This window comes from Lissotriton helveticus, chromosome 7 (genome assembly GCF_964261635.1).
Source record: "Lissotriton helveticus chromosome 7, aLisHel1.1, whole genome shotgun sequence".
Taxonomy (NCBI): Eukaryota; Metazoa; Chordata; class Amphibia; order Caudata; family Salamandridae; genus Lissotriton; species Lissotriton helveticus.
The window spans coordinates 1,305,335,869-1,305,361,742 of record NC_136068.1 but is presented as its reverse complement, the minus strand read 5'-3'; the positions used below and the strand labels follow the sequence as shown (position 1 = coordinate 1,305,361,742).

The window sequence follows — 25,874 nt, the reverse complement described above, 5'->3', positions numbered from 1 at the left end:
GGGTAACTGTAGTATTTTATGAGCCAGGTTTAGGATTCTATTTCTACAAATCGGTGCTCCGATTCCCTCTGTTTACACAAAAAGCCCACATCTGGTTCTTTATATTTATTTTATATAATCTGCAGATTATATTGCGGTCTAGCAGTACTCCGCATTTTATAAATATTACTGTTGTTTACGCCCTCCAGTGGGCTTAGTCGGCCTATTGTAGGTCATATTTTACAAATGTTATCCCTCTTTCTATTTAAATACGCCAGTTGTTTTACGGACAGAATTACTCTGCCTCTAATTATCTATTCTTGTATTATTAACCCTCCAGTGGGCTGTTCGACTGCTGTCAGTCATATAAATGTTATACACCAGCTCCTTTCATTCCCTCTACTGAGTATTAATTCTTATCATTGTTTTAAGTTTTTTACCCTCTAGTGGGCGATTTAAAACTCAGTAGTTCTGAATGGCCTTGCTACTTTCCATATTGCTGCATTTTGTGGTGAATTTGTGTGACAAAATATAACAGAAAAACATGATCACTGTCCATAAAAACATTCTCACCTAGGAGAAACCTCCCTCACCACCAGGTATACTAAAAAAAGAGACTCTTTTTCCTACAGATTTACATCACAATGTCATTCACGCAGTTCTTTTTAGAGATGAACTTACAGTTCTTCACTTTGGTTGAGGCCCCATGGAGTAAATGTTCTAAAGTTCAACATTTGACGGGATTCTCTACGCCTGCAATTCTTCTCCCAATCCCCCCTCTCACATGTGGGGATATTGTTTCGAGGGCATAGAAACGCAAGGATTTCCAATCCCCTTCATGGCTCAGTTCCATATGTTTCGCAACTGCGTTACTTCTATCCTTGTTCAGTTCGCACCTCGTGCTTCCTATATATTTAAGTAGGCACGGACATTCGATCACGTAGACGAAGAATTGGCTTTTACACTTTTTTAGTTCATTTATTTGCCATTTATTTTTGTTAGGCAATGCCACTTCCGCTGTCTTTTTTGCAATCTGGCAAACTTTGCAAGTATGTCATTTCTGGAAACCCTTTGTCCTAAGCCATTGTGTCCCTTTCTTTTTTGCTTGATCTTGATGATGACTGTGCACCAACTTGTCTCTTAAGTTCTTTGCACGGCGGAACGTAATGTTATGATGTTTACACATTATTTTGCTGACTGCTGGGTCCAGTTGTAAGAGCTTCCAATTTCTCCTAAGGATATTAACAATTTGTTTTTATTCCCTGGTATGATCCAGAATTAGTCGTACTGTTCTGTCTTCCGATTGAGTTGTATTTGAGTTCTCTAATCCTTTTCGTTTATCATCCAATATGTCCTGTCTTAGTTTCTCATTGGCACGTTTCCAGCATCCTTTAATTATACCTTCTTTGTATCCACGATGTTTGAATCTCTTCGCTGTTTTTTACTGTGTTTTTCCCATCCTTCTCGTTCAGAAGGTATATATCTCAGAGTATCCCTACCGTGCCCAGTTATGGGTGTTTTAAAAATGTAATGCAGAACAGGGGACTAAGTCCCTGAGTCCTGTAATGGTTGCCTGCAACAATTTTCTTCATGTTCGCTGCTATGGGGGAATGTCTTCCATTGGAGAAAATTGGCCAAAGGGAAAAAAGCCGCCTGGGCCAACAGAACACTCCATTGTTTGAAACTTGGTAAAAGGGACTCATGCAAGAGTCCCTCAAACCCAACCATCCAGATATACAAACATTTTTGATCCCTAATTTCTAAAATACGGTGAACAACCTTTACAACGAAACTATTACAACGCACTACCATTACAACGCGGTCATTACAACGCAAACCATTACAACGCATTGCGCTGGGGGGCGCTCTAGGATAGGGAATAAGTTTAATTTTCTATCCAACACCTTCCCTAGTGTCCACGGGGACTGGAGTTGGAATAGAAAATTATACTTACCACTATCCAGCACCTCTAAGCGCTATGCGTTGTAAAGGTTTGCGATGTAAAAACCGCGTTGTAAAGGCAGGCGTTGTAATAGCCTGCGTTGTAACGTCATACATCCCTAAAATACTACTGAACGGATTTACACCAAATCACAAAAAGCTTGCTTTCTGGACCAAGATCTAGCTTCCTTCCAAATATGGTGTAGTTCTATTCAGCCGTTTTGGCTGTAGCTGTGTCTAATTTTAAGATGGAAAAATGAATGCGGAAATATGTTTTGGGAACCCCTACCCAGTTTTACGTGGACCCCACTTGAGGAATTACCCCGAACCTTTCCAGAAAGGAGCTGAGATTGACAAGCCTTTTTTTAAAGTATTGTGAAGATTCGTCAAATGGCGCCAAACTTATGAGCAAACCTCAAAAAATGATTTTCAATGGAAACATGGTCATGGATATAGCTATCCAGTAATATATATATATGTCACGAATGAAATAAAAAGATAACATCAGCATGAAATTGGTGTCCGTGTCCTGATTGCAGCTGCCAGCACTGTGGGAACTGTGTGTGTGTGTGTATATATATATATATATATATATATATAAATATATATATATATATATATATGTACACACTCAACCAGCGTGTTCCTCCCTTCAGTCGTGGAAAAAGAACAACACAGGAGCCGTGGCCTCTGTTCGTGGTGCAGTTTATTTTACGTGTAATCAATGTAAAGCCTGCAAATTCAGCAATAGTATTAAATCACTAAAATTCAACAGTAATGAAGCTCCATGGGTCATACAGAAACATCTAAATTGCAATACTGAATATGTAATTTATACGTTGAAATGCCCATGTTCTAAATACTACATTGGTAGTCCAATTCACAAGGGCAAAAAGCGGGTACTTGAACATTTGAGAGCTATTGGTAAAAAAAGACCTATCCAGTAGCTCGACACTTTCACGAGCATCATAAAAGTAACGCCAATCTTGTGAAATTTGCAGTCATTGACAGTGTGCCCTTAAACAAACAAACGAGGTGGGAATAGACTACTTGAGCTCAGGAAATTGGAGTCCAAATTTATCATTAGATTCAACACCATTGTGCCCCATGGTTTGAATATGGACGAGGAACTGTCAGTGCACTTATATTAAACTGGAAATATAATTGTTTAAAGAACATTGCTGCTACTTACCTTCTGCTAGTTGTTTTTAGAATTTTGTGTGTTTTCTTCGTAAAACGGTTTTTGGATTATGAAGATTTTAATAGAACTTTGCCTTTATTATTGTCTTAGGTGGTATCGATATACATGCCCAAATGAATGATGATGGATGATGCTGGCAATCAAGAATGCAATAGCCCACTGGGGCAATAACACTGGCTGACCAAAGTTTGAATTGTCTGGATAAACTTTTATTCAGGACTTTACCATGCATACACATGATTAGCCCACTAGGGCGGTATTTTCAGTCCAACATGATTGTCTGAAATGGTTGTCATAACAGAAATTAATAAGATTGCTTTCGCCCACTTGGGCATCATAATGTGTGGATTAACATTGCAAGCACATTTCAGAGTGAATATGATACTTTTGAATATTTCACTCATTGAGCATGGTTATTTACATAGCTCAAGGAACAAAGTGACAGAGTATGTTCATATGAACGCTGTCTTTTGAGACCAGAGGTTCGAGTCTGGTAGTTGCAGAGTTTTATTTTATTTTATTTTCCAAACTTTGTGCAACCGTTCAAGTCTAATTTATGTGGACAATATTGTGACATGCTGAGTAAATGTTTACAACTAGCGCTGTGTTGTCATGAGCAACGTTGAAACCAAAAACGCGAGTGTTTCTGTGATTTGGTTATAGCCACGGTTTAATTTTAACAAATGCTTTAGAAATACTACCCTTGCCATCATCATGTGGAATACTCTGAATGTTTAATATATACGTTATTACTTACGTAAATCACCGAAAGTTAAATGATTGAAGGCGAAGTATTTTGCTTATGTTTTTATCACGTGACATATTACTTTACTTTATTAACTACACTGAAATGCACAAACTTTGCCCGTGATGAAGGAGTAGTTTACTCCGAAACGCGTAGGACGTTGTGTCTGTAATAAACTGCACCACGAACAGAGGCCACGGTTCCTGTGTTGTTCTTTTTCCACGACTGAAGGGAGGAACACGCTGGTTGAGTGTGTACATTTTAAAGGGGGTGGCTACCCCTGCCGTGAGCCCGCCGATATAGAGGCTTGGGACCAGCTAAATCTCGTGTCTATATATATATATATATATATATATATATATATATATATATATATTAAGCACTGGATGTGCGTTTGAGGGATAAGTTCTTCAATTTATTCATGAAACGGTACATATCCACTGCTCAAGGGGCACTGCATTTCACTTGAGTGATGCACAAGCGCACTGAAAGAGATAATGTTTCACTAAAAGATAGTTTTTAGTTCTTCAGCCGCCCCTTCCCTTACACCCATGCTTTACCTCATACATAAGACCATCTCCCGACATGACCACCAGGGCATCAAAGCGATCGAGGTTCTTCTCCCTGGCTAGCTCCCGTGCGTGGTTTGGTCTTTCTGCAAGCAGGAGGAGAGAGAAGGGTAAACAATACATGATAGCACAGTGTGGGAAACAAGTCAAACTGTTACCTCTAATCCCTCCTGGTGTCAGCTGCCATCAGGAACTGGGGGCCAGATGTAGAAAGTTTTTTTGAGTTCACGAACAGCCCAATTCACAGAATCGGACTGTTTGAGTCTGCAAAACAGAGTTTTTAATATACAAAAGCCTAACTGCGATTCTGACGAATTGCAGTTTGGGTTTGAGACAAAAAACAGAATTGCTATTTGGAAAGGGTGTGTTCAGGGCATCCCTTCCAAAAAGGGAGTCTGAATAGTATTTACTAATATTTTGTGACCAAAATGTGGTCACAAACATTCGTAATTTACCACCAACTCTAAGTTGGTGATAGTCTATTCGTAAATGGGAAAGGGTCCACTTAGGGTGCCTTCTCCTTTGAGAATGTCTCAAAAAATTGTTTTTAAGAGCAGGCAGTGGTCCCACAGACCACTGCCTACTCTTAAAAAAATAAAAATGAAACTTTAATTATTATTTTTTATTCAAACACATCCCGTTTTCCTTTAAGGATAACGGGCTGCATTTAAAAAAGATTGCTTAATTTAAAAGTAATCACAAACATAGGATCTGTTGATCCCAAGAGGCCACCATTCCTGTGGTGGCAGTGAATCCTAGTGGGTCACAAATTGTGACCTACCTCATTAATATTCATGAGGTATGTCTATTTGTGATCCACTATGAATCGCTAATTAGGAAATACGTTTCAGACATAAATTCATACATTTGTAATAGCGATTACCAAATAGCGATTCGCAAAAAAATAGCCGATTGGTCATAGCTATTACTAATGCTAGCACATCTGGCCCTAGATGACGACCAAGTGTCAAAGTCAAATCAAACTGCTGCCGCCAATACTCTCTTGGTGACAGCTGCAATCAGGCACTAAACGATGGCCAAGTGTGAGATTCAAATGAGGTTGCTGCCTCCAACCCCCTCCTAGTGACAGCTGCCACCAAAGACGGTCTCTTTCCTTGGGGCGCGGGTTATAGAATGGTTTTATGATAGGTCGGTGACATTATAAGGTCAGGAGGGCTCTCTTAGGAGCTCCCATAAAAGTCCCAAATAATACCCATCACGAACCATAGTGTTGTATCATCCCACCCACTGCAGTGTACTTTAGCGAAATTGGAAGGGTTCTCCCCCAAAACCTACTATCGTCATAAATATGGGAAGTGCTGCATGTTATGGAAAAGGGCAAGAATGCACCGTATTTACCATTATGAAGCACAATCCAGTCTTTTCCCTGCGCTGGGGCACAATGTGCTGCAAACACAGGCACACTTGTACCATGGTGCAAGGGTGCCTGCGATGTAAGCAGGATTGATTTTGTGCAGGAAGGGGCACTGTATAGTGCCAGACGCCATGTTTTCTCTTTCCAAAAAAACAATATTTTTTAAGAAATGGAAATGGGTGCTTATGGCACTTCACAAAAATTAACCTAGTATTCAGAGGGCCCTACATTAGGTTTTGGTCTCAAACCTCGCAAAAACATGTGACAAGGCTAACCTGAATAAATTACACATGCAATCACCTCTCACAATGGCCTTGTCTATCGGTTATATGATGGTACAACGCATGCATGTACCATGTGGTCTCTACCACGAGCGCATCTTTACCACGCATGTCTTTACCACACCTACCTTTACCATGCAATTTTGTGGTAAAGACATGATGGGTATAGGGACATGCGTGTTAAAGATCATCCCCCTGCCCTGTACACTGTCCCTTTTCCCCCTGTCCTGAGCCCTACAAATTAAACTCACACCCCAAAAACTACCCCGACCTCAGCCCTCCGCCCTAAGCCCTAAAAACTGTCCCCTGCATCCCTAAAGTACCCCAACCCAGCCCCCTCCCCCCACCCTGAGGTCTAAAACTACCCCCTGGCCTGTAAACTCTCCCTTTTCCACTGGCCTGAGACCCAAAAATTAACCCCATGCCCCGAAAACTATCCGACCCCAGCCTTCCCCACCCTAAGCCCTAAAAACTATCCACTACACCTGCCAATTATCCCAACCAGCCCCCCTGCCCTGAGCCCTAAAACTGCTCACTGCCCACAAACAACCCCGAACCCCTCCTAAGTCCTAAAACCTACCCCCACCACAAATAACTACCCCCCCCAAGACTTGGACCAAGCCCCACTTACTTCACCTCTTCCTCTCCCGAATCCCGATCATCCTTTTCTCTTCCTGTCTTCCTCTCCCACCCATCCACTCGGCATCTAGACCGCGCATTGCCTTAACCACGCATATGCGTTGTTAAGCCATATGCGCGGTTAAGGAAAGCGCAGTTCAGATTGCGTGGAAACGGCACCTGTGGCTGAGCCAGCATTTTAAGGCTGTTTCCCTTTGCCTATATATATGGATTAGCAGTCATCCTTACGTCACATTGCACTAATGACCCCTATTAGAGGTCCCACATACTACATATGGCCTTACCAGCCGTATGCGCTTACACTCACCAGTTACAATCAGGTTGAAGCCAATGTCTGCTTTGCTCAGGATGGGTAGTACGTGCTCTTTGAAGAGCGAGAGAGCAGTACCCTTTCCTCCACGAGGGTTCACGAATATCAGCAGCTGGCATGGCCTGGGCAGGAGGCTGTACTCGGCGCCTGAGTGATGAGAGAGGGAAAGCAGCTCAGACGTGGAAGTGAGGCAAGGGTCAGAAGCCAGGCTTAGGTATTCTCAGGAGACCCAAAACACAAGCCTATGGTCCAATGTAGCCTAGGACTGAGTGGCCTTTCAGAGACACTGGCCTTCTTAGTGACTTTCTGACACAGCTCTGCTAACCTTTCAGGGCCACTGCCAAGTTATTTATACATATATTTATTTACACCAACATTTTCTACAAAAACAAAACGTAGTTTGCATTGCGTGCATATAAATGGTCCTTTTCATGTATAGCTTTAAAAACCAGCTTTCTGTCTCGTCCCTTATCCTCCCTTTTTCACCTCCACTGCTCCCTCCACTACTTTTCTCTATCCTTTCTCTCCTCTCCTAATTGTATTGCCTATTTTTTTATGTATTGTGTAATTGTTGAACTTTTTCTGTTATATTGTTAATTCTCATGTAAAGCGCTCTGATACCTTTGGGTCTAGCCAGCGCTATATAAAACTTTTTAAATAAAATAAATAAAATGTATGTGCACTGCTCAGATTTGTTCCATATCCAGAAGGATAAAGGATTCAGCAATAAACTATCTTTTTGTAGTGCCACTGAACACAGGGTAACAATGTTGTAGGAAGATTCAGCTCTCAGTAACACACTGTGCCTGACCTCAGGGAGATGGATGAAAGTTACACACTTTGCTCCGCAAGAGCAGCTGTTTTTGTGATGCGCACAGAGTGAAGGCCGATGCTTGGGTATGCAGCATGTGTTTGTGCTGGCAGACATCCAAACAGTGCATCATAAGCTGTGAGAATCAGTTTCCTTATAAATAGCGTGATGTGTCTGATTCAGATAACCAGGATCAAACAGAGATTTAAGGACCCGAGAAGTGTTTGACCTGCCCCACCATGACGTATGGACAGTATGTGGTGTCTGTGTTCAGTTCTTCTATTTATGGAGTGATTAATGAAGCAACCAGCTTCCTCTACTAATCCTCATGCAACCTGGATAGACAAAGAGGCAATCTCATAAACCATTTTGAACCTAACCAAAAGAGTAAACTCGTAATTTATATAACCCTGCCTCCCTAGCACTCGTTTATTCCTAGTGGTGGGGACAGAAGCCTTTAGGACCCAGAGCCTCCCCCGAACCCCACGAGTCAATGACAGATACCAAGTGCTTTGGGAAAACAGCCATGTTTATCACATAAGAGCACAAACATGACTTCATAACCTTCATATAATGTTCTTAACATTTATAGCAGTACACATCTAATGAAATGAGAAAAAAACGCATTTTAAATTGTATGCACATAGGGTAGCAAACTTTTACGATCTGACCGCTGAAATCATTGAAGTCCCACAATCATACTGGAGCCTTCAATCCTAACGCTTCCAACACTAAGGTCCACTCAACCTTCATCCCAAGGAGAACCACACAGGTGTACTCCAACCGCATCCCTAAGGGGAGGTCCTCAGCCCCACTGTACCTGTCCGCAACCCCAGGGGCCCGCCCCTCCGACACCAGGCTGTCTGCGGGGCTCGTATAGAGTGACCAGGGATTGGAGCCCATGCCCTACCCCGATGTGCGAACATTCCTCTTTGGGGTTCAGACTGCTGTCTCCATCCTAACTGCAGCCCTTGGAAATGCATTCAAGGGCTCCCCTCGCTGTTGTAAAGCGATCTTGATGTTCAACTGTATGCTAAATGAAAAATTTGGGCTATTAAAAATGATGGCCAGTAACAAAGTATTGGGACCGGTGGTTGTGCTGCTCAATCCGCTCCCGCCATCGCAATGCAAAAGGATGGGGCCAGAGCATGCGCGCCCTAAATAAGCCCAGCTATTGGGTGGCAGAAGTGGAAGTGATGTGCAAACCACGAGCCGCTCCCCGATTTAACCCCCCATCTAATAGGTGGAGGCAGCCCCAGCTGACCTGCAAGAAGTAACATGCCCCCTTCCCCTCTGGCCAGAGAAACGCAGAGCGGATGGGGATGGTCCGGCCCTCGGGCTCCCGGATCCTAATGCCGCGGCCCAGTGAGGCGTGGCGCTATATCCCTTTCTGAAAGGACCCTCGCCAACCAAGTATAATGGTGGCAAGCATGCCTGATCCTCGGGTCCTCATTCATGGTGCCTAATGCACCGGGATGGGCTTCAATGCTTCTTATCAGCGGAGCTCTTTGATTGTATTTTTTAAGTGAACTGTATTAAAATTTCCTGCAGGTAACTCAAATTCTCTATGAATTCTCATTCCTTATAAGTACCCATGGCAAGGTTAAAAACACATAGAGAGGTTTTTTGGAGCGTACATTGAACTTACACATCCAGATGTCTACATGTTTCAGTCACTATTAAACGCCCAAACGAAGGGGTTGATTGGCTTTCTTCAGGACCATGATTATAGATAGATGCCTATCACCTATTTATCACTATTCAAACACTCTTCGTGCAGTATTTGTCATTGTTTTTTTTTAACTGGTCTTCGTTGATATTACACACAGTATACCGACAGCAGTATGGCAGAGCCAACATTAATACAGAAAATGTCAACACAGGAAGCACACATCCCTTCGGGGAGAGGATACCGCATCACTGCTGGCCCAGGGATCCAACACCCTCTCTACTCATATTACTCCTCTCATGTGCTGAACCACCTGCCACACATTATTCAGCACAATTCTGCCAATCAGTCAACAGCATCTCTTCCAACCAAAACTATTTGTAACAGTTACCAAAACAACCACGATAATACTAAGCAGCAGCCTTGGACAAGTATTTTTCATCGTTAGAGTAAATCGCTCATCTTGTCATTCTATTGCATGCCTTACAAACAACAGTTTAGACATTGCCTCACTGGGAAATCTGCAAAAGAATAAAATGGAGAGAGAGTGAGACTACACTACATCTGGAAATTAATTTTCTTTCCCTGTATCAAAATTCTATTTGTGAAGTTCAATGAACTCCTCAGTTAAAAGGTGAGAGTAAGGCACATGTCAACATGCAGAGACCTTGACTGATGCCCATGAACTAATGCCTCCAGGCGACACGTAATGCCCCCATGCTCAAAACAAGAAACATGAAATATACAAAGGCGCTGGACTCATTGGGCCCGATTCACAGAACTAATTTAAGACAAAATCCTAAACTTACTACCATTTTGGTATTCACAGAAGCCACTTACTCATTTTGGTATTCACAGAAGGCACTTACTCATTTTGGTATTCACAGAAGGCACTTACTCGTTTTGGTATTCACAGAAGTTAGGAGTCCTAACTTTAGGACTCCTAAACTGAGATAAATCCTAACTTTAAGACTTTCGGGATTCACAGAAGGCATTTAGGAGTCCTAACTTTATTACTCCTAAACTGAGAAAAATCCTTACTTTAAAACTTTCAGAATTCACAGAAGGCATTTAGGAGTCCTAAAGTTAGGAGTCCTAACTGTATGGATCGCCTCCCTCTTGTCGTAGGAATGTCGGCAAAACACTTCAGCTGTCTGGGAAAATTACCTCACTTCCATCTTGTCCACGTTGACAGGCGCGAAATTTCTAAAATGGGACCCACAGGCCCCCATTACTCTGGTTCACTCATATACGCAATGCATGCACCACACAGGCTACACATGCATAACATGCAATTAGATGTTATCGCTAGAACCTGGGTTAGTGCCTATATGTGAATCTTTACATGGGGTCAAAATCAATAACCAGAATACCAGATATTCGCAGGCAGGCACTCAGGATAGGGAACATGATTGCATAATATGCAGTTCATATCAACAACTTCAATGGCCCCATCAAAATCTACTGGAGACATTGAATGCAAATGTTGAGGCATTAAAATGATTTACAAAATACCAAAACTACTGCAAAAAGCAACTGCATGAAAATCAGAAAATCAGCCTCATGTCCTTGATGGGGTGACAACCTTGCTGCCTGGCCAGAGTAGGGCTCCTTAGTTTTTGGGAAGCTTTACTCTGTGTAACACCACTAGAACCCGAGCATGATGAGCTTAAAGCCCCTACTCCAGAGTAACCTTGAGCAAAGGTGCTAAGGAGACAGTGTGAAGAGATGAGTATTGGGGTATGCTGGGTGCTACACCCTAGCTGCCCTTAAACCATGGGCCCTACACCATAGTCTAAGCAGGAGAAGGGGGGCAATGGGTGTTTTTAGCCACATGGAAGTAGTTTTTCAATTGCTGTAGCTACCATCCACTACCTACAACTAGAGTCACAGGTTTTTCAAAAACGAATACTGAGATAGACCACAGATAAAGAAGTAGGACTAGATGTTTGCACCATCCATGGAGAAAAAAGAAAAAAGACTACAATTGTACACCAGCTGATCCATAAAACAATTAAATATAAGCAAGACAAACAATATAATGCAGAGTAACGACACCTGCCCTACAGATCCTTCAGCCATTCAGAACATCTACATTCACCTCCAGAGGCCGGCCCGTAACTAGATAGATTCCAGGACTTAGTCCAGGTAAGTGGGAACAGGCAGCCTCTTCTCAACTGCTACGTAAACTTCCCTCTGTCACACAACCTATGCATATCCACCTATCCCTCACTCCGAAGAAGCCAAAACCCCCTCTACTGCAGTACTAAGCCATGAAAGTCTACACAGACCGCATCTGCGGGATTCCAGGAAGACTACTTCGTACTGAAGCCCGGCAGCACACATCACTTCCATGGTCCTTCCCCTAGAGGTATTCCCTCTCTTTAATCCCTCGTTTGGCCCTTCAATTGCACTGTATACCTGCTGCTGCAATCTAGTGCAGTTCCTGGTTTTCACTGTTTGCAAAGTTTGCAGATTCCTAGCTTAGATTTTCAAAGCTTTACTGCACATTGTAAAATGATTGTCAGTGTATTGTGAGATAATTTCCACTCTAATCAAAACAAGCCAGTATGGGAAATATAAGGAGGGTGGGAGCACACTGCTTCACCCCAGCACTCAAGTTGCCCCAATGCATCATGTGAGTCAGTGTGCTCCCACCCTCCTTCAATATGGAAAATTTTCTTTTTCTTTTTTTTTTTGTAAGACCTTTATTGTCGTTTGGTAACAGTACACAGCGAAGAGCCTACAACCCTGGGGCCGGCTGCATCATTTCAGGTTAGCACTATATCAAGAAATTACACAGCCCTTCAGCCGACAACGTCAGCTCCGGCGGCGTTAAGGTAGAGATGTGCAAAAAGTATATCCCATTCGCTTACTCAAATTCGATGGAAAATGTTATTTTTCATTGGTGATTTCAATGAGCAATGGCAAATGTGTATTTTTTCTGCAAGTTTACATTTTGCAGAGAAGTTCTAAGCATAATGGAAAAAATAAATTAAGAATGTGTCCTCTGACAATCCACCATTTGGTACAAAATATTGCAAAAGTCACAATTTCCATGACGCTTTTGGATAACACAATTTGCAAAGTTGTGAACTGGTAAAATGCGCCGTAGAACTTTGCAAAGGTTGTGAGAAAAGCTCTTTCCATCTTTTCACACAAGGGCCGGACTGGGGAACCAAAAGCAGCTGCGGCAGCAATGCTCACCCCTGCCCCACTCCCTTCTCCCCTATGCCCTATCTCTTTCTTTTCACCCATCCATTCTTTCTCTATCTCCGTATCTGTTCTCTACTTTCTCTGATCTCTCCCTCTCTTTGTCTCGATGCTCTCTGTGCTTGCAGCGATTAATTCCGGGGATCTGGTAAAACTCACAGAGGCACCAGCAGCGGCACAGGGCTCCTAAAACGGCCTCCAATGGCTTCAGCCCGCTGGGGAAACGACCGGTGGAATAAAAGGCCTGTCCGGCCGACCAGCCCAGTTTCACACGCCAGTCTACTCGACTCGCATCACCCTCGATTGAACTCCCGGTAAGAAAGTGTTTCGTTTTCTGTTATTTGCCGAGCTGGTTCAAGAAAGGATTTCATATGATGTAGATAAAATGTGAATTGCTGCAATAAAACTACAACAAACAAAGAGATGGTATGGTACATTACCCTTCCGGTCGACTGACGTGCATCTGCTAAAAGGTCATGTGTAGTCCATAAAGATAATCTACAGTGCCTCTTTATGTTATATAGGTAGATTTAGAAGGTCTGCGAAACAACACACAGACACCAAGAGAACAAGCATTGAAAATGCAATAGGTCTCGCATTAGGAAAGTTTTTTTATTTTTTATTTATGTGTTGGTTTTGAAAATAGCAAAATTAATACCTTTGTCAGGTGGATGTGGTGGTGGATGTGGTGGTGAATGCGATGGTGGTGGATGCGATGGTGGTGGATGTGGTGGTGGATGCGATGTTGGTGGATGTGGCGGTGGATGTGATGGTGGATGCGGTGGATGTCATGGTGGATGTGATGGTGGATGCGGTGGATGTGGCGTTGGATGTGGCGGTGGATGTCATAGTGGATGTGATGGTGGATGCGGTGGATGTGGTGGTGGTGGATGCGGTGGTGGATGTAGTGGTGGTGGATGCGGTGGTGGATGTAGTGGTGGTGGATGCGGTGGTGGTGGATGTGGCGGTGGATGTGGTGGTGGTGGATGTGGTGGTGGATGTGGTGGTGGATGTGGTGGTGGTGGATGTAGTGGTGGTGGATGTAGTGGTGGTGGATGTGGTGGTGGTGGATGTGGTGGTGGTGGATGTGGTGGTGGTGGATGTGGTGGTGGTGGGGGTGGATGTGGTGGTGGATGTGGTGGTGAATGCGATGGTGGTGGATGCGATGGTGGTGGATGCGATGGTGGTGGATGTGGCGGTGGATGTGATGGTGGATGTGATGGTGGATGTGATGGTGGATGTGGCGGTGGATGTGGCGGTGGATGTCATGGTGGATGTGATGGTGGATGTGATGGTGGATGTGATGGTGGACGTGATGGTGGATGTGGTGGTGGTGGATGCGGTGGTGGATGTAGTGGTGGTGGATGCGGTGGTGGATGTAGTGGTGGTGGATGCGGTGGTGGATGTAGTGGTGGTGGATGTGGTGGTGGTGGATGTGGCGGTGGATGTGGTGGTGGTGGATGTGGCGGTGGATGTGGTGGTGGATGTGGTGGTGGTGGATGTAGTGGTGGTGGATGTAGTGGTGGTGGATGTAGTGGTGGTGGATGTGGTGGTGGTGGATGTGGTGGTGGATGTGGTGGTGAATGCGATGGTGGTGGATGCGATGGTGGTGGATGTGGTGGTGGATGCGATGGTGGTGGATGTGGTGGTGGATGCGATGGTGGTGGATGTGGCGGTGGATGTGATGGTGGATGTGATGGTGGATGCGGTGGATGTCATGGTGGATGTGATGGTGGATGCGGTGGATGTGGCGGTGGATGTGGCGGTGGATGTCATGGTGGATGTGATGGTGGATGCGGTGGATGTGGTGGTGGTGGATGCGGTGGTGGATGTAGTGGTGGTGGATGCGGTGGTGGATGTAGTGGTGGTGGATGCGGTGGTGGATGTAGTGGTGGTGGTGGATGTGGCGGTGGATGTGGTGGTGGTGGATGTGTCGGTGGATGTGGTGGTGGATGTAGTGGTGGTGGATGTGGTGGTGGTGGATGTGGTGGTGGTGGATGTGGTGGTGGTGGATGTGGTGGTGGTGGATGTGGTGGTGGTGGATGTGGTGGTGGATGTGGTGGTGAATGCGATGGTGGTGGATGCGATGGTGGTGGATGTGGTGGTGGATGCGATGGTGGTGGATGTGGCGGTGGATGTGATGGTGGATGTGATGGTGGATGTCATGGTGGATGTGATGGTGGATGCGGTGGATGTGGCGGTGGATGTCATGGTGGATGTGATGGTGGATGCGGTGGATGTGGTGGTGGTGGATGCGGTGGTGGATGTAGTGGTGGTGGATGCGGTGGTGGATGTAGTGGTGGTGGATGCGGTGGTGGATGTAGTGGTGGTGGATGTGGTGGTGGTGGATGTGGCAGTGGATGTGGTGGTGGTGGATGTGGCGGTGGATGTGGTGGTGGATGTGGTGGTGGTGGATGTAGTGGTGGTGGATGTAGTGGTGGTGGATGTGGTGGTGGTGGATGTGGTGGTGGTGGATGTGGTGGTGGTGGTGGTGGATGTGGTGGTGGATGTGGTGGTGGATGTGGTGGTGGATGTGGTGGTGGTGGATGTGGTGGTGGTGGATGTGGCGGTGGATGTGGTGGTGGATGCGGTTATAAAGCCTGTGATTGATAGAACTTAGAAACGGCAAAACTATGATAGCAAGCATATGTTTAATTAAGCGCATGTGGACAGTGAATTGCATTGCATGAAATCCTTTCCTTAGTGTGGCATGTCAGATTTAGTCCAATCCCTAGTGCAAAATCAACATGAATCACTTTTCGTTCCAAAAACACATGTAGGAGCAAAAATCAAAAATCTAACTTAGGTGAACAGTCTCTAATGCAGCAAAGTAACCAAGTGTGTGGCATTTCTTATAGGTGTAAAATCACTCTGCATAGAGAGAAAATTTAGTTTGATGATGAATGAGTTGTGAAAAATGTGTATTCGTATGACATCCCCAGCACATAGAGGTGCAAAAATTACATTTAGTTGCAAAATCACACTTTGTGAAACATCGATAGAAGTGTGAACACACTGCGATGAGCTAAAATAAAATTAGTGTTATAAAGCAAAGCAAGCAGATATCGTTATTATCAACATCGGATTAAAAAAAAAAAAAAGAAAAGGAGACACGGCCGGCCAGCCGTGAAACTGAAAGCACGGCCGGCCGGCCGTGAAAAAGCCTTTGATGCAGCAGGGGGTAATTAGGGGAGGAGAATGGCTGGGCTGAGGCAGAGCGCCAAGCCTTTGATGCAGCAGGGGGCGGAGCGGGAAGAGCTGCTGGCGGCACTAAGCTGACGATTTGATGCTGTGCACGCGCATTTTAACTAATTGCGCTTGCGCATTGAGTTAAAAGTGCACATGCACTTCATCAAATCGCCAGTGAATCGCCAGTGTAGGTAAGCTTTGTTTAAGCCCCCATAGTCTCGCTCTGCTCAATGCGCATGCGCATTGACAGGCGAGACCTAAAAAGCAGAGTTTACTAACTGAACGACCTTTGACTGGAGGCCTTACATGCCTCCATCCTGCTTTCCTTTACTTTCTCTGCACTTTTAAGACTTTTTTAATACATTATTTTCCAGCACAACCTATACAGTGCATTCCTCGTCCTCTTCTGAAAGATGTCCCAGTCTTACCCACCACCCGTTGCAGAAGGGGACAGTGGCCGTGTTTCCTCACTGGGCAAGCGTGAGGCACATTTGGAACTGGGTCCAGCTGCAGCCCTGTGTGCTTTGCCAAACGCATTCGGCCTTGCACCTTGAGAAACTGCTACAGTGCGCGCTCGTCGTCCCGTGGGATGATTTCCATCCCAAAAGGAGAAGAGAAACATTCGGCTGTGTCAGGATAAATACACTCTCATGAGTAGGAGCCAGGAGTTTGATCCGGAAATGTGCTATGACGTTCATGACTCCAAAGGGATTCATTTTGGCAAACACGTCGTTATTGCCCAACCTGTTTGAATGGGCACACGTTTTCCTGGCTCACATTTTGGCCCATGGCATCGTACTCACTCGCGGCGCAATGTATAGCTTAGATACGTGTTTGACAGACATTTAGAACCGTCACACTGAAGACGTCAGTCAGGATAGTCGAGATTCCGATAACCAGGGCTGTGTGGCCGCTCATGGGGCCCCTCCTTCCTAGGGACACCCCACCCTCAGAAGGCCTCACGGCGATACGACTTGAAGAGGGGCTGTACCGGCCGCCGCGCGCACAGGCCTCCCTTCCCTCACCAGCACCTGACGCCCACCCCTGCAAGGGCATCGCATCTTGCGTGCTCTGAGAACACGAACTGTTGGCGGGAGAAAGTCAATGCGACAAACAACGAGTGAGGGCCCCAGGCCACTCAGGCCGGCGACACTCCCCCTCTCACCCCCAACACTAATGGCTGAAATGAGGAGTCCTCACCCGCGCCCTCTGATCGCGGTAACGAGCGCCGCCCGGCACCCGAGGGCCTCGCGCACAGGCCCTGTCACCAGAACCATCATCCGATCGCCCAGAGAGACGGGGGAGGCTCGAGGACAGGATCCGCGCGAGGCTCGAGAGCGCGGCCACCGTCCGAAGTTTCTCCCGAGGCAAGAGCGGCGCTATAGCTGCCAAGGTTTCCGATTGCTTTTGTGTGACATTTTCATAATTTCAGTGTAATTATGAGTGGCATTCAACGACTACGAGTTACATTTTCTCACGAGCAAAAAAAAACAGTGAAGACGATGTAAACCTATAAATAGCAGATGAATACATATGATTTCGTTCACAGTCCTATTTAGTATCACAAACGCGCATTTGCAGACTATTAAAACAGCAACGAATGGCCAGCGTTTTTCTCTTGGTAAGGTGGCAACCCTACTGGAAGATGGGCGCTGGCTGCGCTTGTAAGTGTGCACCTGTGCCAGCCCAGATGCACTGTACATTGTGCGAGGCAGGGCCGGTCCTAGAATATGTGGGGCCCCAGGCAGAATAGGAACATGTGAGGCCCCTAAGCAGAGACGGCATGGGATTGGATCGGGCCGGCTAAGGAACGTTTTTTTTATTTCTTATAATTAAAATTAAAACAACCCCCGCGACCCCCACACCGCGACAACTCATGCTGGCCGTGACTGGGTTTTGTCAATGGTTGTTAGCTGGATAAGATTCTTGTTTTGACCAATAAGTAGCTCCTTCACACACATTTGCATAGGATCACACAACTGGAATGCAGGACAGTTGCTCTTTGTGCTCTGCAGAGAGGCCATATTTTGAATAATAGTGTAATCTGAACACCTTTTTGACCTACAGACAGGCACAGTGTGTAAATTGTACTGCCTGCATCCTCATCTCAAAAGTGCTCAACTGTAGCCTGTTATAAACACCTGGAGGCGACTTAGTACAAAGGGTATATCATCCAAGAGTAATATGCTGTGAAATGAAATACAGAAACACACATGCTGGAAATAGCTAGCAGACTTGGGGAATGCCAGATTAAGTAAAGCATGTGAAATATAAACAGGAACAAAACCACTGCCATGGATTACCCTAACATCTGGACCACTGGAATTATGCGGCAGGAGAGGGCTAAATTATGTGGTAGGGTGATTAAATTATGTGGCAAGAAAAGGCAAATTATGCGCCATAATCTGGCACATTCTGAAATAGTATTACTTCCTTTTTTTGCCATTTTTGGGTCTTGCCTACGCAGCACTCAAGCGCTACATAGGAGGGGACCTTTTGGAATCGATCATCACTTTTACCTAAACGTGGGCACGTTTTGCATTGCTTTGTATTGGAACGCGTGCATGTTTGGCGTTTCCTTTGCAGGAGCGAGCAGCGGCGATATCTTTTTGTAATTATTTCACCTGCCTCTACTCACTGCCGCAAGGTAAACAGCCACCCCCTCCCTCCTTACCCGTTTAAAGGCCTTGCTTCGGCCGCCTTTAGCTCTGCACATCCATTAAGTAGGTTTATGAGTGCGCCTTGCTAGATCTCTGCTACCCTCATCAGGCAGCCTGCTACAACTGCTCATCACTTGCTTTTCAGAACTTTCATTCATTGTGCAGGCACTGGATCAATGTTTTTTCAGGAGAACTTAAGGAAATGAATATACGGCCCCTTTTGAATGTCTATTTTAATTCACTACTGGTTCCGAGACTTGAGTGCATCCACTTTTACATGCTGATTCTGCTCCTCTGTGTGCACCTCTTGTCTCACTGCCCTACGCACACCTATCTGCTCCCCCCTCCCCCGCACTCTATTCAGTGTCTCTTAACCCTTTAATCCCCCTATCTGCTCTCTTTCCACGTATCCTAGGTGAGCAGTTTCAATTGTGATGCCCCGTTCTATCTTTTGTTCTATACCCATCAGGATTTTCCGCTATTCATTGATACAGGGACAGGGCACCCTTCACAGAAAGGCAACTTCAATAAACTGTCTAATTGCAGTCATCAACGTGCAGATGCAGCCATTAGGCCCACTGAAACATGCCTGCAGGGGAGATTGTTCAAACTAAGAAAAACTATGAACTCTTAGGGGGCCCCCTGGGCCTAAATAGTCTGTAAAGGTGCGAGGCCCCACGGCTGGGAGGAGGCGCGGGGCCCTGGGCAGATGCCAATGCCTAGCGCCGGCCCTGGTGCGAGGTGAGGGCAGTCTTACTCCAAAGTTGACACAATCCAGTGTCAACAACCTAATTAATAAATCACTACGGGGCTACACAAATGTGAAATGTCTGGGGTGAAGAGCTTTTGGGGCTCAGGAGCAAGGTCAGCACGCACCAAAAAGCATCCTGTGCCGCACCAGCACTGCTGTGCCACTCCACAAGCACACAGTATTTGATGCAGCAGCCAGGGGCGGCTCCTCCGTTGGAGCGGAGGAGCGTTTCCCCACTGAAATGCCCCCAGAGAAAAAAATAAAATGGTAATGAAGTTAATTCATTACCATTTTATTTGTCTTCACCCCAGCATGAAAGGAGTGTCAGGACAGGGACGGGCTGCTGCTGACTGGCAGCAGCAGAGAGAGCAGGGAACTTTCAGTTTAAAGTGCACATGTCATTTTTGGCTCGCCGTCTTTCGACAGCCAACAACACATGCGTACTATAAACCTCTCTAACCCAGCTGTCTTAAGACAGCTAGGTTAGAGAACGCCAAAGCCTCCAGAGCGCTGTGGAGCGTTGCGTGAGGTCACTCCCACCGACACTGGTGAGCAAGGGTGCACTGGGCCTAATGCCAGCAAGGAAGGATAGGATAGGAAAACAGCCTCAATTGGGGTTTAGTTGGCCCCTGACACCCCTGGCCCTAGTGTCACTGCACCTGCAGCACCAATGATAGCGTCTCCTCGGCCCACTCCACTAGACCATCATTCGAAGGCCTAATGCCCGAAGCAGACTGTCTTTCCCTTTGTGTTAAAGAAACCCCACATCTTGCCCCCATCTTGCTTGGGCCCTGTTTCCAGGCAGCCTGCTACAACTGCTTAGCGTCTATTCCACGCTGTATTCTTGATGGCTAGGGAACAAAGGGGCATTTTCTTCTCACATGCTTCGTGTTTCGGCAACGGTTCTACAGCTCTGTGGGCAGCCGTGTGTGTACCTAGACAGCAAAGGGTACCCCAGGTCTCAGCTCAGAAGAAGGGTACTGCCAGAGGAGGTATACACCCCATATGGAAAGTGTTTTAAAAGTTTTTATAAAGAGAAATTACTGCCCTCGAGATGTTTTAGGTTATCCCTGTTGCGACAAATAAGTGACCTGCGATACACAGAAATGAAGTGATTAGCCTAGGGATAAGAACTCAAGCCCAATTTGTTTGCACAATTCTATGACCGTTTTGCTAAACTATTCTTTCCGAAGGAAATGTGATTTGCTGATATCTGGTATGACTTATTTTAAGTGACCGCAGGTTCCTTAACAAAGTCTCACTAAATCATGGAAGGAAACTGGGTCAAACAGAAAATGTCTCTCGTCCAGGAATTTCTGAACGGAGCAGTCTCCCGGTGATAACTCCTGAACAATACGTGAGGTGCGGAAATGCATAATTCGATATTTTGAACAAATGACGTGAATTTCGCATTACATACGATTTGGGAATTTCATATTTTTTTAGTGGAATTAAGACTTGCAATCAACCCTTTACAATCAAAGGACCCATCTCCTGCTCCTAGCGTATGTAGTTCAGTGGATTTAACTCTCCCTCTGACGATCAGAGGGAGAGTCTGACCCCTTACTCTTTCCATCCGTATCTACACCTTGCTGTAGTATTACATTTCACTGGTGTTGGACAGACTGCATAAGAGTACTTGACGGGCTGCTCGGGATTTATAAATTGCACCCTCTGCTTCACCACTCAGGTGAGACAAGGTGGCACCTTCCGAGTGCCAGGAGCCTTCTACCAAAATTCACTTCCAGGATTCTGTATGGTAAACAGTTAACTTCACGTCACCATGGCTGAGGTACTGCACCCTTTAAAGGCACCCACGCTCTCCCTTTCTCCTTCTTCCCACCAGATACTGTGCTTGTGGGGGATACCAGGCCTCTCATTGACACTTTAAAGATGGCGTCAGTGGATTTAAGAACCCCTTTACGCTATGTTAATAGGTACTTGGTATACCGCAGCGACTCGCCCCGAGGGTCGGACCATCCCGAAAGGAAGGACCATTCCCAAAGAAATGTATTCTTCACTTGTAGCACCTGCTCCACCGTCTGTCTTTGGACATCTCGTATATCCCTGTGCAGCCCTCCTCTCTGTCAGTCCCCCCCCACCGCCCTGTCTTCTTCTCTCCCTCCCTCAGACCTTCTCTTTACTCTCCCCTTTAATCTGTCAGTTATTCAGAACTTCTTTGATTCTTCCTGTTTCTTCTTTTCTGTCTCTGGACATCTCATGTATCCCTCTGCCACCATCCTCTCTTTATATCTCAGTTAATCCCGTCCCATGCTGCCGTTTCCCTCTCTCCATCCCTCAGACCATCTCTTTAATCTCCCCCTTAACCTTTCAGTCACTCAACGTCTCTTTCTCTCTTCGTCTCTTCCTTACTCTCCTAGGCAATGTATTCTCTCCCAGCACCGTGTATCCTTATTTCAACCCAATCTCTCTCGCACACATGCCCCTCCCCCAGACCATCCCTTTTATGCCTGTTACTCTTTTTATTCTCTCTCTTAGATCCTCTCATGTGGCCTATCCCACTTGCCTCTCTTAAGCCACCCCTCCTAACCCTCCCTGCCTGCCTCTCTTACACACCTCTCCTAACCCTTCCCGTCTACCTCTCCAAAACATCTGTCCTAACCCTCCACCGCCTGCCTCTCTTACACCATCTCTCCTAGCCACCTCTGCCTGCCTCTCTTACACACCTCTCCTAACCCTCCCGTCTGCCTCTCTTACACCATCTCTCCTAACCCTCCCCTACCTGCCTCTCTCACACCATCTCTCCTAGCCACCTCCGCCTGCCTCTCTTACACCATCTCTCCTAGCCACCTCTGCCTGCCTCTCTTACACATCTCTCCTAACCTTTCCCGCCTGCCTCTCTTACACATCTCTCCTAACCTTTCCCGCCTGCCTCTCTTACACATCTCTCCTAACCCTCCCCTACCTGCCTCTCTCACACCATCTCTCCTAGCCACCTCCGCCTGCTTCTCTCACACCATCTCTCCTAGCCACCTCCGCCTGCCTCCTTTATACATCTCTCCTAACCCTCCCCGTCTGCATCTCTAACACATCACTCAAAACCTTCCCCGCCTGCCTCTCTTAGTCCTTCTCTCCTAACCCTCCCCAACTACCTCTTAGTCCATCTCTCCTTAACCTCCCCGTCTGCCTCTCTTACACCATCTCTCCTTAACCTCCCCGTCTGCCTCTCTTACACATTTCTCCTAACCCTCCTGCCTGCCTCTCTGAGACCATCTCTCCTAACCCTCCCCAACTGCCTATCTTGCACATCTCTTTTAACCCTCCCCCACCTGCTTCTCTTGCACCATCTTTACTAGCCACCCTAGCCTGCCTCTCTTACACATTTCTCCTAACCCTCCCACCTGCCTCTGTTACACATTTCTCCTAACCCTCCCGCCTGCCTCTCTTACACATTTCTCCTAACCCTCCCGCCTGCCTCTCTTACACATTTCTCCTAACCCTCCCGCCTGCCTCTCTTACACATCTCTCCTAATCCTCCTCGCTTGCCTCTCTGTCTTCATATCTTATATCGCTCTCCCTCCTTACATCTGTTTGATCCCACATGTTATGTTATGTTATGTTATGTTATGTTATGTTATGTTATAAAGCCTTTTGTTACGCGCTCTATTACTGAAGAGTATCCTGGCGCGGTGAGTCAAAAGAGAAAGGGGACAGCCAACATAACATACAAAGAAATTACAGAGTGATATTAAACAGATGGGTTTTAAGTCCCTTCTTAAACTGAGAGAGTGAGGGGGCAGTTCGAAGAGCCAGGGGAAGAGCATTCCATGCTCTGGCTGCCTTGACAGATATAGACTTGCCTCCCGTTCTTGAAAGCTTGAACTTGGGCTGAACCATCTGACACAGTTTGGCGGAGCGGAGAGCCCTATTAGGAGCATAAAGGGCGAATCTGTTCCGCAGATACACTGGACCCAACTGATGGATAGCACGATAGGCCAGGACCAGAATTTTAAACAGAATTCGGTTGGCAACAGGTAGCCAATGAAGACTACGCAGATGTCCACGAACACTGGATCTCCTAGGTAATTGAAACATCAGTCTAACTGCAGAGTTTTGAATCACCTGGAGTCGATGGACCATATAGTCCGGAAGGCCGCTAAAGAGTGCATTTGCATAATCCAAACGTGACAAAATCAGCGCTCTTAGCACAGTCTCTCTAGCCTCACTAGGGATGAAGGGGAAGAACCTTCTGAGGGCCTTTAGAGTGGCATAGCAAGTACAGGTTAATTTCTTAATATGCTCCCCGAACTTTAGATCCTGCCCGAACCAGACACCCAAGTTCTTTACAGGGCCTCCTGTTGAGTTTGGGCAGGGTAGATCGGAGGGCCAGATTTGCTCCCTGAAATTATCCGGGAAAGACCCATAGAGGAGGATCTCTGTCTTCTCCTCATTACACTTAAGTTGGGCCAATGCCAGCCAACGGAAAACTTCCGATAAGCAACTCTGGACGGTCAAGGGGTCTAAGTGGTTTTTTGGCCAAGTGAAGAGCAGCTGGGTATCGTCAGCATATGCCATTATTTTGGCACCCAGCTGCTCAGCTAGATAGACCAGGGGGGTCACATAAACATTGAAAAGCAGAGGGCTTAAAGTGGACCCCTGCGGGACTCCCGTAGTAAGTTCCTTAGCCTTAGATGCATGAGGGGGCATCCACACTTGCTGTGATCTGTTTTTCAAAAACGAGGTCAACCAGTCCAAAGCACGGCCTGAGATACCGATGTCAGCCAATCTGGCCAGAAGCATCGAATGGGGCACCGTATCGAAGGCGGCAGAGAGGTCTAACAAAATCAGAACCGCCCTGCCACCTCCATCCAGGCACTCCCGAATTCCCTCCGAAACCTCGATTAATGCCGTTTCGGTGCTGTAGGCCGCTCTAAACCCCGATTGTGCTGGATGAAACACGTGAGAGGACTCAATGAACCCTTCGAGTTGTCCATAAACAATCTTTTCACATGTTTTAGCCAAAGCTGGCAGTAATGATATGGGCCGATAGCTGGAGGGTACAGCCGGATCCAGCCCGGACTTTTTCAATAGCGGAAGGAGCTTAGCTTGCTTCCAACTCAAAGGCACGGAAGCCGAATGGAGAGATAAATTAACAATCCTAGTTACTTCCTGGCAGACTATAGACGACACCCCCCCCCCAAAACCCTAGCAGGGCAGGGGTCGGAGGGCGATCCAGATTTAAGGGCAGACAGAACTGTCAGAACATCCAGCTCGGAGGCTGGGGAAAAGGATGTAAACAGACCCTCCGTCGGTACAGCTGCCAATACAGGCAGTGAAATGGATGTCTGGGATTTCTTCAAAGCAGTTTGAAGATCCTGCTGAATCTTGAGAATCTTTTCGGTGAAAAAAATTGAAAGCTCTTCGCACCATTGATCGGAAGAGGGTAGGGTAGGTAGCGCGGCTCTAGGAGAGAGAAAGCTCTGGACGATAGCGAAAATTTCTTTACTATTATTGCTGGCTTTTTCAATTCGTCCAGCATAGTAGCTACTTTTGGCCGCCTTAATTTCATTGTAGTATTCCTTTTGGGAGCAGCACAGCAGCTTCTTAGCCTTAGGCAAATAGGCATGCCTCCATGCCCTCTCTAGTTTCTTACACTTCAGCTTCTGCTCCCGTAGCCCATGGGTAAACCAGGGCTGGGAAGGCGTGAAGCGAGGTCGGCAGATGCGATTATTCTGCAAAGAGACTGCCGAGCCGTTCGCCATCCAAGTATTAAAAGCGTCAACTGCCGCATTGATTTCCGTGGTCGGCGACGGCTGGCAGCCAGAGAGGAATTCGGAAAGGGATGCAACATTGATACGTTGCAAATGGGCCTGAGGATGAGTTGACATTAATCCAGAGTCAGTAGCCAATGTCCAAGAAAATCTAATCAGTCCATGGTCGGTCCAGGGCATAGGTTCCGGCCGCTCCATAGTGATGTCAAAATTGGAGCAGACTAGATCAAGGACGTGGCCACCCACGTGCGTTGGGGTCTCCACCCATTGTTTAAGATGGGCCATAGATAATGTCTCGCCAAATCTAATGGCCTCACTGCAGTCCAGGATATCCATATGGATATTAAAATCCCCCAAGAGGAGATATTTTATAAACTGGAGTGTACGGGGTATGATGGCTTCTTCAAGATCCCCTATGAAGTTGCCAACATAACCTGGAGGGCGATAAACCAGCGAGCCACCCAATGTGAAGTGTGAATTAAAAACAAGGCTAAAGTGTAAGAGTTCCGCTTCACTAAAACCTTCCAGGGGTTCACACGTGAGGGTCCAGTGCTCTCTATAGATCACTGCGATCCCTCCCCCTCTGCCACTGGGGCGATCTGCTCTAGTGATCTTAAACCCTCGTGGGATCGCAAGTTCTACCACCGGGGCGCACGAATCGTTCATCCAGGTCTCCGTAATGAAGAATAAGTCAAGTTGATTCTCCCCTAGGATGTCGAAGATGTCCGCTGCGTGCCTCACTAGAGATCTAGCATTAATAAGGGCCGCTCAAATCCGCATGGTATCCGTGCTAACTTGGGCAGGATGGA

At 46.3% G+C, this 25,874-nt stretch overlaps 1 protein-coding gene across 1 annotated transcript in view; it reads right to left on the bottom strand.

Annotated features, from left to right (window-relative positions):
* Positions 1-25,874, bottom strand: part of SPHK1 (sphingosine kinase 1) — a 108,014-nt gene that overhangs the window by 42,159 nt on the left and 39,981 nt on the right. Inside the window, exons 2-3 of the mRNA XM_078654594.1 lie at positions 7,038-7,187; positions 4,427-4,521 (exon numbers count right to left, since the gene is read on the bottom strand). Of these exons, the coding sequence (XP_078510720.1) occupies positions 4,427-4,521; positions 7,038-7,187 (245 nt within the window). The remainder of the gene's footprint in view (positions 1-4,426; positions 4,522-7,037; positions 7,188-25,874) is intronic.